A 14,600-nucleotide genomic window follows, 5' to 3' on the forward strand; every position below is an offset into this window, starting at 1 on the left:
TATATGTGGTTAATGCCGACATTATTCCTTGCAAAAGCTTTCTGTTTGGTGTTTTAACATCTTAACACCTGTTTTATTGCCAGAAAGGATAAAAACTATTCTTAGAACTCTCCGAATAACCACGTGATCTCTGGGACAACGTTAGAATGTGGTTTGCAGAACGTTTGCCAACGCCTTGAAATCGGCAATCGCCCCAGGAACACGGCTTATTTTGTGTCACCGCCTGTGTCCAACCGTTATTTCATTTTTATTAGAAAAAAGTAATATTCGTGGCTTTTACAAAACAAAGGGTGCAGTGTTGGATTCAAGATAACCAGATGAACATATCCATTCATCCTGAGTCCAACTTCACAATCAATTGTTTCCTGCAAACGAATCGTGTCAGAAAATCTGAGCTGGTTAATGTTTTGTCCATTAACGTATGTTTGCCTCTTATTTCCCAAATGCAATATTAAGGACAAACATCTCATCTCCCTCATAACAGCAGCCTGTCAAAGCATATATCCGATTATGCTTTGTGTCGTTTGAAGTGATGTACTGTCAGTGTATCTGTTCCAGCTCTATTATGGCTTTGGCAATTCCTTTATGCTTTATTAAATAATACATTACATTTCCCAAAGTGCCTTTCTACTCGGCACGCAAGGCACTGCACATCACTATATATATCACTGGCCAAGGGGTAGCAAAACTAAGGAGAAATAAACAGCGGCTAATCGAGAGAACCGAAAGCGAGAGAGAATAAGTGCGTGGCGAGGAAGGGGGTTTAAACCGCGGCGCCGTTCATCTTCTGAATGTGTGAGCAGCATCGGGCGAGGCGCTCGCTCCACGCCGGTGAGTAGCGCAGCAGCAGCAGCAGGAGGAGGAGGCAGGTCACCCGGAGTGTGCACAGGGGGAGCCGGCTCCGAGGAACGCACAGGGAGGCACCGGCCATCAAAGGACGAAGCCTTAGGGATGATGGCCACACGTACGGGGGCGGTCAGTAAATCTGAGATAAACTGCTATACACTTTTTTGAGAGCCTTTAAAGGTCAAAAGGAGACCAGGTGAGAAATATGTGTGTGAAGACAACCATTGACTCGTGGGAGCTTGAGTGGCTGGAAAAGAACGGCGGTGATATGGACGATGTTCAACAAGGACGGACGCACCGATGAAGAGGGCGTCAGAAGACGGCAACGTGCAGGAGGGGTCGGCCATCCCTTGGGCCGACACGTCTCCTATCGGTCACCACGTTGACAGCTTTGGGGTCAAGCACCGTTTCTACACAGATGACGTCCGACTCTTCGCCTCCGTCGATTCCACAGACGCCTCTGCACTTCCAGAGGCTCTGCGGAGTTCACCGCCAGCCTGCAGCAGTGGCCTCTGGGCCCACGGTCTACCCTTGAATGTTTCCAAATCCGATGTCGTCCCGATTGGCACCACGCAGCGCCTCACCACACCCATGCTCCCTTTGAGCATTTTCATCGCTGGCTCCGGTCCACGCACCAGGTCTCTTGGGGTGAACTGCTAAGGAGGTCTCAACGATGCACATACTGTCGCCCTCTTCTGTTGCGGAGAAAACTATCTTGGTTGCCACTCTGACTGGATTAATATGAGGACGAAACAAACCCCTGTCCCTGGCCCCTCCTCCCTCTCGTGGCTGCTGCTCTCTGAACGAGTCCAGAGCTTTCTGAGATCATCCTCCTGAGTGCACTGAAGCCCTGACACTGCGCTGGTAATAAGTTAACATGCTCTTTTAAATATGTTCCTAGTTTGTATAAGGCTCAATATATCAAAAACAAATACTCATTATTTCATATTAAATTTTTGTACAATATTTTCGTATCATTGTACTTTATTACTTTTGTCATTTTAGTGACTCCGGCCACTGTTGCAAATGAGACTACATGGTCTCTCGATTCTCACCTGGTTAAACAAAACCAAAGCTGAACCCAGCCGTTGGCTGCTTAAACAATTGGCGGCTGCATATCGCCAACTTGCCAAGCTGCCAATTTCGAAACCCTTTACCACACATGGATTTGAAAAGACGAGCCGTAACACTCTGCAACGTCGTTTAGAAATCACATCGCGGCAATGGTCGGTATGCAGCAAAAGGGTTTAAACATCGACAGCCTGCCAATTCAATTGGCTGGGTTGCAGTCGCATGAGCGTTGGGGGGCAGGCCCCGTTGACAACCACCGTGAGACTTGTTTTCAACAACAGTTTCAAAGGACAACTGATTTAAAACGGGGTTTACATTTATTAAAATGAAAACGCGTTCCACGTTTTATTTTAATTTAATTAGAGCGGTAACGTTTGGTGGCTGTGCGAGACAAATCCAATATTGGGGCCCCACCTGACCGATTGCCGCACCCCCCGAGCTGATAATGTCGTCACTACGTCACTGCTGGGTTGGCAAAGCAGAATATTGCTTTGAAGAGCCCAGACGCCAGGAATCACTCCCAGAAGCTGGGAATCACTCTCAGACGCCAGGAATCACGCTCCCAGACACTGGGAATCACGCTCCCAGACGCCGGGAATCCCACTCACAGACGCCAGGAATCACGCTACCAGAGGCCGGGAATCACTCCCAGACGCCAGGAATCACGCTCCCAGAGGCCAGGAATCACTCCCAGACACTGGGAATCACGCTCCCAGAGGCCGGGAATCACACTCTCAGAAGCAGATAAGCTGTAAGATTGCTTGGAACCCGGACAGACACAGTTGGAAGTTGGCCATCTACGTGCTGCCAGCGTGTGCGGCGCTAAGCCAAGTTAAGCCATTGAGATTTCTTAGTTCAGTCGCGGGAAACGCACCGCAGCAGACCAACATCCGTGCTTTAACGCGTGTTTTTGTTCTGGAGAAAGGAAACAAAACAAACCAAACCAGCCAATCCTGTCTCAAAACCTGCACAGCTGCTTGTTCTTCCAGTTACCCACCTGGGTCACACACCTGGCATCCCCTGTGAAGCCCGCACACGTGTGTGGCCAACTTGGAGGAAAGGCGGAACTGTGGACTCCGCCGCCCGTCGTGCAGGGTTGTCTCGCTCACGGTCTCAGTGTCTCGCTCACAGTGTCTCGCTCACAGTCTCGGTGTCTCTATTTACAACCTCAGCAGGAACGTGTGCAGGGTTCCACCTCTGGGGAACCCAGCAAACGCAGGGAGAGGCCTCCAGCGTTCCGCCTCAATGGCGTAGGGCATCGCAATCATGCGGTTGAGCGTGAACACTCGGTCGCCCTTCACGACCGAGGAGAACAGCGCGCCCTTGCTGTTCATGTACTGCCCGGCCAGCGTCGTCCACGCCGCGCTGCTGATGTTGTAGCGGTCGATGGCGCAGTGCAGGAAGTCGTCGTAGGGCCCGTTGCGGATAACGTAGAGGTTGTCCCTGTGGGCCACCATGCAGTGGCCGTAGCTGTGCGGCTTGACGAGCGTGGCCAGGCGGCGCCAGGCCTCGCCGTCCGCGTCCAGCTCCGAGATGGTGGTGGTGTCGAGTGGCTTCCACAGGCACACGAAGGCGCGGCCCAGCGTCGTGGCGCAAGCCGCCCCGGCGGCCGCCTGGGGGAGCGGCGCGCAGGGCGACCACGCCTCGGCGCGCTCGTCGAAGCTCTCCACCGTCGCCAGCTTAATGCCGCCGTGCTCGCCGCCGATCGCCAGCAGGCGGTCCCGGTGGGCCAGCAGCGCGAGGTTGTAGCGCGGCTGAATGGGGCCGGCGAGCTCCCGCCACACCCTCCGGAGCGGGTCGTAGCAGAAGGTTGTCTCCACGGGGTCGCGTTCCATCCCGCGGATCCCACCGACCAGGTACAGCTTGTTGTTTAGCACGGCAATACCCGCCAGCGCGGAGCTCGCGCTGCGGGGAAGGGCCGTGACCACCTCCCAGCGGTTGTGGACTTCGTCCAGGCAGCAGACGGTGCGCGACTTGTCGTCCAGGTAGGCGTTCGACGAGGAATACGTGCCGACCGCCGACAGGCGGCTCGGCTGCAGCGCGGACACGTGAAGCCGGTGCTCCTCGGACAGGAGGCTCAGCCTGCTCGCGAAGCGCGGCTCGTCGAGCACGTCCCGCACAAAGTGAGCGGCGCAGCGGCGCGCCCGCTCAACGCCGTACTCGCTGGCGGCGACGAGCATCTCGACGCAGTTGTCCGAATCTACCGCCGCGCTCAGGTACGCGACCAGGGCGCTCACCTGCAGGAAGCCGGCGGCCTCCACCGCGTCGACGACGTCGTCGGCTCGGAGAGGCGTGGCGCCGTCATCCAGGACTCGCAACATGATGGAGAAACCGTTGGCGGTTATGCATCCGGTTATTTCCAGCTCATCGCGCTGGCACTCGCGCATTCCGGAGCGGAAGAGTGCGCCAAAGTAGTCGCAGTGCTCGGCCATGCGGCTCCGGTTGACCTCGAACACGACCCCTTCCACCGTGACACGCAGGTCGCGCGTCGGCGACGGCTTGCTCATTATTGCGCCGCTCGGTTCACTGCCGCCGCCACCACCCCGATCGTGAAACCACCCCGGTCATCGTGCTACCCCTCTCCTCTCACCACCCCCCAAATCATCGCGCCACCCGACTCGTAGCACCGCCCCCTCTCATCGCGCAACCTGGATTATGGCACCACCACGATCATCGGCATGAGCTTCCACGAGCTGGGGGCATGTGCTGGGCGACCGCTGGACCCTCGCGTTTGACCTGCTGCTGTTCTGTGCATCGGTGAGCCGCAAGCCCTGCGCTATGAATAGCACGCGTATATATAGCCACCAATGCGCAGCGAGCACTCGAATTACCACCCACAGCCCTGCCTACACCTTACACTAACAACATTGACATTACTTAATACCCAGCTGATGCACTGATGTTACACTTAAAGTGTAAGGTCGAGACAGATTTTGTTAAGGCCTTCATCCAGCATTGGATTGATCAAGGCTGATGATGATGATGAAATGTAAGGATTCAGTGTTGTTTTTCAAATCTCAAATATACTTTATTTAATGATTCGAGAGCCAATTTAAAATATTGCAATTAAATCTGCGAAACAGATTACATTTTACATCGTAATGCGACACGAGAGACCAGACTATGAGCAGTAACTGAAACAGAAGAGATGGTAACTCATCGGCAGGACCCATGCACGCACATCAGAGAACACAGGCACGGCTTTGCACTCCTGAGTGCTTAAACGGAATAAATAATCTCTGGGTCTGAAAACATGGAGCCTGCCAAAGACCTTGCTGGATATAACTGACAAGAATATTTAGTAAAATGTAAAAACTAAAAATAATAATTAAATCATAAATACATTTAGGCATGCCAAGAAATAATCCTGGTCTCCGATGCGTTTGCTGGTTGCACCGCACGTTGGTCGGAATGGTGTTCAATGTCTCGCGCTGGGAGCTTGTTCAGCAACCGCTTTCGAAGCTCTTGGCGGAGCAAAACGTCGGGGACACCGTTCCGACCAACGTGCGGTACAACTAGAAAAAAACCACATCGCAGAGCTACACAACAGCTTAACCGTGGAAACCTAGACAGTGCCATAACCGCCCATCTGTTTTTTACGGTTATCGAACTTGGGAGTGCCAAGCGCTGTCAAGCCGAAGGAATGCTGGGCCTCTTCAGGTCTGAGCGCCTAAAGAAGTCTTCTTGCTGGTAGGCCTTGTACTCCGCCAAGTCCAGCTGACTCGAGGCCGTCCTGATGTCGTTGTGAATGGCGTCAATGAGGTCGTCTGTTGGGAAACACAAACAATTGCCACGCTCGCGTTAACATTGCTACTCAACTCCTGTTCACACCCCCGAGCATGGCGGGGGCAAGTCTATCTCTATGGGAACCACTGTTGACTTTGCCATAAGAGTGGCAATATTTTTTAAATAAATTTCTAAATCAATGGTAAAGCACCCAGGCCTCCTACAACAACAGCCGCTATTTGCCACTAAGTGGTGGTGACGTCACCACTGTGCTTGTGCCAGGCCAGGTGCACGCCCGAGATCACGTGAAGTGTCGAATGCTCGCTGGCAGGGCACGGGACAGACTCAGGTGCCCTGGAATGACTGACTGAGATGGCTGGCGGATGCACCACCTTAGGCCCAGTGGCTTCCCTACCAACACGCCCCCCCCCCCCCCCGACACACAAACACACAGAGGAGGATCTCTCACTGTCGCACCCAAGGAGTCGAATCCTGTCTCCGCACGGATGTAACCAAGGATGACAATGCTCAGCACCTCGCCGTAGAAGTCCTCCTCAAAAGAGTGGATGATGTGCACCTCCTGCGACACAGGAAAATATATGCACGCGTAAGGTCAAAAGTGCAGCCCTGCAATTTCTTGACTAAAGTCACTGCTGGTGGAAGGGCCTCCACTAGAGGGAACTCCACAGAGCACCACTGAAGGGTATTGTTGCCTACTCTGACAGTCTTTGTTTGTTGTAGTACGGAGTTAGAATGATGGCTTTAATCTAAGTTGTCTTGTGGTTGTTGTTGTTGTTTGACTTGCATCCCACTGGGATTTTTGCACAGCGTTGGTGTACAGTGCTTTTTTTCTGGAAGACTTTGTAGTTTTTTCCTGGATTTTTCTCTTTGCGCATAGTCACTTTAATATGTTTTCTTGTTCATGTTTTTGTTTTTTGTTTGTTGCGGTTGCACCCGATTCAAGAGCCGAATGGCTCACAGGGCTATACCTAATAAATGAAACTGAAACTGAAGAGGTAGGCAGCACCAACACTTTGCCCCACAACACCTGAGCATTGTTTGACCGGTAGCACCACGAGGTGGAATGGAACCTGCGACCTCTGAATTGCAAGTCGAACATTCTCACCGTTACACCCTAGCCGCATTGATGATGGTGAACGAAGATGATGTATGTAACAAACACGCGTGTGCCACGTGTAATTACGGGGCGTGCAGGGAGAATGCGGCGAATGCCAGAACGATCCGATGTGAGCGAGGGAGGGAGGGGACGTGCCCAGAGGCTGCCGCTGCTCACCATGGACTTCTTGGTGTTATTATAGAACGGGTTCCAGCCGATGCTCATCACCATCTTGTGCACGTCGCCGCTGCCCACGCACGCCCAGCCAAAGTAAATCCCCGTGGCCACGTCCGCCGGGAGCTGCTCCACCACCGGCTCGGGGAGGTTCGCTGCGAGGTGAAGAGATGAGCAAGGGATCTTTGAGCAGATTCATCACGACAACAACAATAATAATAGCAACTCAACAAGAACACCCCAACTCAGCACCCCCAACACTGCACACAAACCTCACATCCACTCAACACCCTCTAAATGCCCAACAAGGTGGCATCATGGCCCACGAACGCCCCGCAGTGGACATAAACCCTGTCACAACATACTCTTTGTTTTTTCGGTAAAGTCACGTAGGTAAAACAAAATAAACCCCACTTGATACAGTAATTTTGCTGCGACGGTGCCACCTGAAGACGGAAGCTTGTGTTACCTCCGAAACGTCGTGATTTAATTAATTTATATTTTATTTTTTACCTACGTAACTTTCCCGAAAAAAACAAAGAGTATGGACCCTTGCAGTCACGAAAACTTCAAATCTAGAATCCTGTCACAACATCCTAACCAATATGCCTAATATCCCGAAGCATGACGTTAACACCTCAATGCAACACCCGAATTCAACAGCCCAAAACACTGGCCTAATACCCCAATACAACCGACTAACCACTCGCGCAACATCTCAAAACACTAAACCACTCAACACTCGACTCAGTAATCCAACGCTTCGTCATGCAACACAACACGTTAGAAGCCAAACCCGACACATTGACAACGACCCCTGTACTCAAACAATGACCACAACACTCGATTCCAGTGTTCATCACTCATTGTCAGAGGGGGAGGGGCACTATCGCCGATAAGACATCATCAGTGTGAGGGCCGCCACACATTTTAAACCATTGGGGTTTGACCGCAGCACGATCATGTTGGGGGTGTTTTCACATCTGCTGTAGTATTGGTGTCGGGGGCCGCACTAAAGGCCACCAGGGGCCGCCAGTGGCCCGCGGGCCTTGCCATGGAGACCGCCGCCGCTCTATTCGCAACAACCTTGCCGCTGTGCACCCCAAGCCAAGCCCCCTAAACCCAGCACTCTCACCGCTACACCAATCCGAAAGGCTCCCCTACCCCTGCGTCCCCTACCCGTGACCCCCCTACCCGTGGGTCCCCCCTTACCCGCGGGCCCCCTTACCCGTGGGTATGCCGAGCTGCTTGCTGCCTCTGCCGAAGCCCTTCACCACCTTGCCGCGGCACCAGCACGGGAGGCTCTTCATGGCACGGCGACCCCTGGGGAGAGAGGCGAGGTCAGCTCCGAGGTGAAAGGAGGGGGAGGGAGGTCAAGGGCGAGGTCACGGGGTCCAGGGGTCACGGTAAAGAGGTCACGGGACGCGCGTCGGCGCCGAGTCACGCACGGGGGGGGGGGAGGAGCTACGGGAAGCCGGGGAGTCACGTGGTTCACGGCGCGCCACGTCCTGTAAAGAGCGCCCCCGGAAGCGGAAGTTAGGGGAGGAGGGCGCGCGGGATTCCTGACGTCATTCACGATGGCGGTGAGGACGGAGCGGGAGACGTGGGGAGAGAGAGGGGAGAGAGACGTGGGGACGGAGATATAAGGGGACGGGGAGGGAGAGACATGGGGAGGGAGGGAGACATGGGGACAGAGGGAAACCAATAGACACAGGGACATGGGGACAGAGAGACAAGGGGACGGAGAGATACACGCGGGGACACGGTGGACACACGGGGACACATGGGGACGGAGAGACACTGGGACGGTGTAGGAGGGGGGTCGCGTGGAGACGGGGACGTCTCCATGTCCCCGTGTGAACGTCCATTCGGGAATATAAGAGGAAGACGTTGGAGACCTGTAGTAATGTGGGAGTAGGGATACGTGGACACGGGTGCATGAAGACACGGGGAATATGGCAACATGGACACGTGGGGGGGGGGGGGTCTGGGGACATTGGTACATTGAGATGTGTAGTACTGTACTGTAATGGGGAGCTGAAGGTATGGGGTACTGACTGACGCGTAGTTGCCTGCTTACATTCGGACAGGGGTGTACATAGAGGCATGGGAACTTCGGGCCCAGCATCGAGACATGAGGACCTTGAGCCAGTGAGCCATGGGAACACAGATCTAGAGTTCTGAATACATGGGGGGAATTGTCATAGGGAGAATGTTACTAATGGGGAGCTGCGGGCATGGTAAAATGAAACATGGCTACATGGGTTAATTTGTGGACGTGGGGTAATGTGGACCTCGGGACCCGAAGACAGAGGGGCATAGAGACATTGGGGGGGAATGGGACCATGGGGACACGTAGACCTTGTGACCATGGGGATGTGGATGCATGGAAACGTGGAGACACGATCAGGGACCACAACATGGGGGGGGGGGGGGACGCTGGGATCTGGAGACATGGGTTACGCATCGTGGTGGAACTTTGGATACGGGGGGGGGGGGTGGTGGCTGGAAGGGATCTCCGCGAGCGGTGATCCTAACCGCGCTCAGGGGGTGACCTCGCGTGCTTTGGGTGCCCTCAGGACAAGGAGAAGAAAAAGAAGGAGAGCATCTTTGACCTGTCCAAGTACCTGGACAAGAGCATTCGCGTCAAGTTCCAGGGCGGCAGAGAAGGTGCGTAATCTTGAGTTCGCTTACTGGTTTGTTGAATGGAAACAAATCAAACTCGATGCGTTCGTCAATAACGCTGTGGCCTCAAAATAAAATATATAATACATAGGCGACGTTTCAGGCAATGGCCCTTAATAACAGATCAGAGCGATAGTGGAGAAAGGGTTTAAGACGGCACTTTACAGCTGGGGCTCAAATGAGAATTGCATTTTTTTTGTATTTCTCTTTGGTCACTTAGACAAAATGTTGTTGCTAGGTAAACACAAAGAGTTGCTAGATTACGTTATTTTGGTGATGCTGTTTCTGGTGGCAGTGGTGCACAACCACAACAAAGAAACTCAACACATTTACCACTTATACTGTGGCCTTTACAGGAAAATTATATAATCAGCGACGTTTCAGGGAACGGCCCTTATTCATGCGCTGTTGCACGGAACGTCAACGGGTATATTTATTTTAATGCATTGTCATTGGCAAAGTTACTCGATCTAGTGACAATCGCCAAGTTGCCAACACTGATCAGTGCTTCGGGTGTCTCCCCCACAGCGAGTGGCATGCTCAAGGGATACGATCCGCTCCTCAACCTGGTACTGGATGGCACTATCGAATATCTGCGAGGTTGGTGGCCCTGCGACACATCTTATTATCGACATATGCGTTGTGCTAAGTGATTGTTGGTGCTGGTTAGTGATGTCGCAGTGGTAATGAATGTTGCTGAATAGTGATGGTGGTGGCGATGCAGGGCAGTGCTGCGGGATGGTAAATGTATCGAGCCTGGATGGTCCTGGTGGTGCTCAGCATTTGTGACAAGTGGCGGTAACGAGTGGCGGTGGTGGACGGTGGTGGGTGTCGTCGGTGCTGAGTGGTAGCGGTGTCGGGGGCTGGTGGCAAGTGTTGCTCGGTGTTGGTGATGAGTGGTGGCATTAGTGGTGTTGCGGTGTTGTTATTGGCGACACACAGACCCGGATGACCAGTACAAGCTGACGGAGGACACGCGACCGCTGGGCCTCGTTGTGTGTCGTGGAACGTCCGTGGTGCTCATCTGTCCTCTGGACGGCATGGAGGCCATCCCCAACCCCTTCGTGCAACAGGACGGCTGACCTTGGGCCATCTCGGGCGACCCCTTGAGTAACCCATGGATGACCCCACATCCTGCAAGCTCGGTCAATGTGCGATGGAGGCGTCATTTCTTAGCCGTCGTGGTGTCAGTGTTGCCCGTCGATGGGTAGCCCGCGGTGCGTTTGCATGGAAATAAATGAGGCAGGGGACTGGTTTTGTAATAAAGTTGATTTTAATGTTTTTTTATACTTGCGAACCACCAAGTGTTGTCGGAATAGTCGTACTTTCCCTGAGTTACTCCTACCATTGTGGTTTTAATAAGGTAGCGCTGTGTCGTGAGCAAAACTCGCTATACCTCTAATAAAACACCTCCCACGTGGCTGCTGACTTTTAGTACATTTATAGGGATCTGTACTTGCAATTGTAAACAAATAAAAAGCTGAACCGTTTTTTAAGTCATTCAAACTCAACACAATTTGTCTGTGTCACTTGGTGATGCTGAACAGTGTTTTTTTGGGACTGAACGATAAGTCGGGAGTGTTTATAGATCAACCCCAATGCTTTATTGTGTAACGGTCGTGAGCACAGATTATGATTAAGCCATCAGAGGAAACCAAACCCAGTAGTAAAAGGCACTCAAAACCAAACTCCCATCTAACGCGACTACCATGGGTACTGTTCCCATGAGCTACACTTATTGATTCCCCCACCCGTGTTGAGGACTGTCTACCAGACACTTTCATCTCATCCACATTGTTCACCGCCACCAGACACTGCAGGTCACCTCGATTATCTTTCTGATTCTTCCCTCGCCTCATCGTCCCTTCTCTCAAAAGCTCGTTATTCAAGTAGAACTGAATCTTGTTGAAGGAAGTCACCCCCCCCCCCCTATTGGCTAAGCTATTATGGCCATAGTGCAATTTGGCGAGAGCGACCGAGTGACGTGAAGTCGGGCCCCGCCACTCGTGATCGCCTACGCACCAAGGCGCTGTTGTTGCCGAGCTGCCCTCTGGCCCCCGGGGATTCCTGCTAGCCCAGGGACGGCACTAACCCCGTCTCGGGCGCACTGGTCTTGATGAGCGCCTGCACGGCGCGGAACTTGGGGTGGTCTTTGTCGGCAACGAGTTGCAGCAGCACCGCCTCGCTTGTCGTCACTATCACCCCGGCCTGAGACAGCCTCTGCGAGACAATGCGGACACGCACGGCGGACAGGTGTAAATGTGTGTAAACGCACGGTTACACGGGTGCAAGCAGTTACCCCGGTGCAAGCAGTTACCCCGACACGCGAACACGCACAAATGCAAAACATTTGGGCAACCAGTTACCTAGGGCTGAAGATGTTCAAGAACCTTTTTGGTGGGACACATTAAGATACCAAGGGGTCGTCCAATACCAGCGCGCGTGCAGAGTGTAAAGAGGCCATTGGAGTGACTTAGCATTCCAATGGCCTCTTTCCCCCCTCTCACCTTTCCCCACAGGCAGTGTGTCCCGTTATGCAGTCGGGTAAATCGTGCGTGCCAACGAGCAAAGTGTAGATCTTCGATGCGCCATTGGGTTCTAAACCACGTGCGCACTGTTTGGCGCAACATTCGAGGTTTCGCTCCACGTGCCGGAAGGAGCTTCTTCGGTCACGGCACGTGGAGTGACACGTGGTTACACGTCGAGACCCAATGGGAGAACTCCAACGTCTCGCATTGCGCACTCTCCCTTTACGATGGCGGCGGCAGCGGCTGGCGGACAGTCGACGGTCAGTGGGCGGACAGTGGGCGACCCGTGGGCGACCCGTGGGCGAGGAGCGGCGCGCAGCGAGAGACCTGCAGTGCGAGCAGCCGGTCGGTCTGGCTGCGTGACGACGTCGCGTCGCCCACCACGTGCACCTCGTAGCCCCTGGCCGTCAGCTCCAGGGCCGTCTGCTGGATGCACACGTGCGTCTGTGACGGGACATGCGCGCACAGTGGTAGTGTCAACTTGTATACAGTTACATTCGTGGAGGGAGTTTGGAAGTACATGGGCAGGTTAATGACATCATCCCGCACCTCCGAAAGAAGTTCAACATACATCACCTCACCACAACTGATAATCTGGTTTAATCACAGCCTCGTCCATGCGAGTCTTTCGGTCTCTATATGGGTCGTGTTGATGACTCGGTTACACTTCGTCCTCCGTGTACTTAACTTCTCATTGGCCCTGCTTGGCCACGAGCCAAATTCAGACGCCTTTTAGTGAGGCCCAGCATAGCACGATTTGGTTTGGCCAAGGGTCCTGCGTTATTAATTGAACCCTTACTAATTGGCTGTGTCGGGTGGTGGCGGGTTTAACGACGAATTTTTTTATTTACGCGATCTAACCCAAAAAACCTCTTATGGCTCTGTGCCCCAGTGGAAACGGGGTTTACGATTCTCACCTCGACGCCAAAGAGAACCACGCTGCGGACTGCCCTGAGCTCCCCCAGCAGCAGAGCCTCCACCTCGGGCACCAGCATGGAGAAGCGGGTCTTGGGGAGGACCGCCCTGGCGCCAGCGAGGTTCAGCTCCGGCACGGTGCTGCCCAGGCCCTTGGGGTACTGCTCAGTCACCACGACGGGGACGTCCAGCTCCCTCGCGCCCTCTATCTGCGACGACGAGGGATGGTGGGGAGAGACAGCTCAAGCTGGGCACAGCTCCGACAGCTGCAGGACTCACGAGTGCTCAGAACGCGACTGGCACCGCTTACCGCCCTCCGCATCGCTTGGCATTTCTCAGCGGCCACTCGGAACCGCTCAGTGTCGCTCGGCACCACTCAGGTCAGGACAGCTCAGCACAGCATCGCTCGGCACCACTCAGCATCGCTGGGCACAGCTCGGGAACACTCAGCACCGTTCGGCACCACTCAGTGCGGCACAGCCGAGCACCCACCAGTCTCTGCGCCACCAGCGCGACCTCGCCGAAGCACTTGACGGCAGGGCGGAACCGCTCCTGCATGTCGCAGCAGAAGAACGCGGAGCTGTGCGGCTCCAGCAGCCCCAGAGGTCGAGACGTCTGCGAGTGAACACGAATCACAAGGGAGCAAAACTCGCGCGCACACGCATCGATTCTGCAGCGCTCTCTGAACACGCGTTTGTCATGTAAAGCATTTCATTGTTCATGGAACGAGACGCGCAGGCAGAACGTGACACACACGAGTTCCCGTGACACACACATGTCCCCGTGTGACATACACACACACACCTGCCCCGTGTGACACACACACACTGTGACACACACACACACCTGCCCCCATGTGACACACACACATCCCTGTCCCGTGTGACACACACACACACTACCTGTCTCCCGCCAGACAGAGGCACCGCCCTCAGCCTGCAGGGCGCCTCGATGCTCATCTCGGGACCCGCGTCCACGAAGCTCCCCCACTGCTCGCTGTAGAGCTGCACGGCGAAGTCTCCGCGCAGCGCCGCCTCCTGCTCCCGCTCGCCGGCGAACGCGCTCCGGAACGCGGCCCGAGACTCCTCCAGCCCCGCGCCGCGCGACATCGGCGCGACCCGGGCCCGGTCACCGACACACAGCAGCGCGCTCAGCTGCGAGGACATGGCGAGACGGACGGCTTCACCGCCACTCGCACTCACTCACTGCTGCTGCTCACTACTGCTGCTCACTACTGCCACACTCACTGCTGCTGCTGCTCACCACTGCCACACTCACTGCTGCTGCTGCTCACTACTGACACACTCACTATTATTCCTCGCCACTTCTCACCGTGACACTCACTTCTGCCTACTGATCACTCACGCTTGCTGGTTCTCACCGGCGCCTGCGCTGCTTACTACGAATACCACAGCTCGCTAGTGCTCGCTATTCCTCACCACTCCTCACTGATGCGGCTCACCACTGCGCCCACCCTGACCCCTCCCCACCCTGACCCCACGCTGAGCCTCTGACCCCTGACCCCATCGCGTCACCGC

General features: G+C 54.5%; 4 protein-coding genes across 5 annotated transcripts; 1 reads left to right on the top strand and 3 right to left on the bottom strand.

Annotated features, from left to right (window-relative positions):
• Positions 1 to 198: 198 nt before the first annotated feature.
• On the bottom strand, positions 199 to 4,808 carry LOC144734867 (kelch repeat and BTB domain-containing protein 13-like). Its single transcript, XM_078617303.1, has one exon. The coding sequence runs from the start codon at positions 4,422 to 4,424 to the stop codon at positions 3,078 to 3,080; it is 1,347 nt and encodes a 448-aa protein (XP_078473429.1). The 5' UTR covers positions 4,425 to 4,808; the 3' UTR covers positions 199 to 3,077.
• Positions 4,809 to 4,920: 112 nt separating this feature from the next.
• On the bottom strand, positions 4,921 to 8,407 carry RFK (riboflavin kinase). Its single transcript, XM_078617318.1, has 4 exons — positions 8,163 to 8,407; positions 6,938 to 7,089; positions 6,121 to 6,223; positions 4,921 to 5,684 (listed from the first exon to the last, which is right to left on the bottom strand). Exons 1-4 carry the CDS (start codon positions 8,242 to 8,244, stop codon positions 5,548 to 5,550), a joined length of 474 nt encoding a protein of 157 aa, XP_078473444.1. The 5' UTR covers positions 8,245 to 8,407; the 3' UTR covers positions 4,921 to 5,547.
• A 14-nt stretch (positions 8,408 to 8,421) lies between these two features.
• Positions 8,422 to 11,130, top strand: LSM7 (LSM7 homolog, U6 small nuclear RNA and mRNA degradation associated). 2 transcript variants are annotated; one of them, XM_078617320.1, is made up of 4 exons: positions 8,422 to 8,517; positions 9,514 to 9,604; positions 10,148 to 10,219; positions 10,562 to 11,130. In XM_078617320.1, the coding sequence occupies exons 1-4, from the start codon at positions 8,512 to 8,514 to the stop codon at positions 10,699 to 10,701; spliced, it is 309 nt and encodes a 102-aa protein (XP_078473446.1). In that variant the 5' UTR covers positions 8,422 to 8,511; the 3' UTR covers positions 10,702 to 11,130. The 2 variants fall into 2 exon arrangements, with proteins under 2 accessions (XP_078473446.1, XP_078473445.1); XM_078617319.1 differs by lacking the exon at positions 8,422 to 8,517 and adding an exon at positions 8,962 to 9,085.
• On the bottom strand, positions 10,874 to 14,557 carry ISOC1 (isochorismatase domain containing 1). Its single transcript, XM_078617309.1, has 5 exons — positions 13,965 to 14,557; positions 13,555 to 13,677; positions 13,065 to 13,271; positions 12,475 to 12,591; positions 10,874 to 11,839 (listed from the first exon to the last, which is right to left on the bottom strand). Exons 1-5 carry the CDS (start codon positions 14,226 to 14,228, stop codon positions 11,690 to 11,692), a joined length of 861 nt encoding a protein of 286 aa, XP_078473435.1. The 5' UTR covers positions 14,229 to 14,557; the 3' UTR covers positions 10,874 to 11,689.
• Between the last annotated feature and the right edge of the window lie 43 nt (positions 14,558 to 14,600).

Source organism: Lampetra planeri, chromosome 53, assembly GCF_965212315.1.
Source record: "Lampetra planeri chromosome 53, kcLamPlan1.2.h2, whole genome shotgun sequence".
NCBI lineage: Eukaryota > Metazoa > Chordata > Hyperoartia > Petromyzontiformes > Petromyzontidae > Lampetra > Lampetra planeri.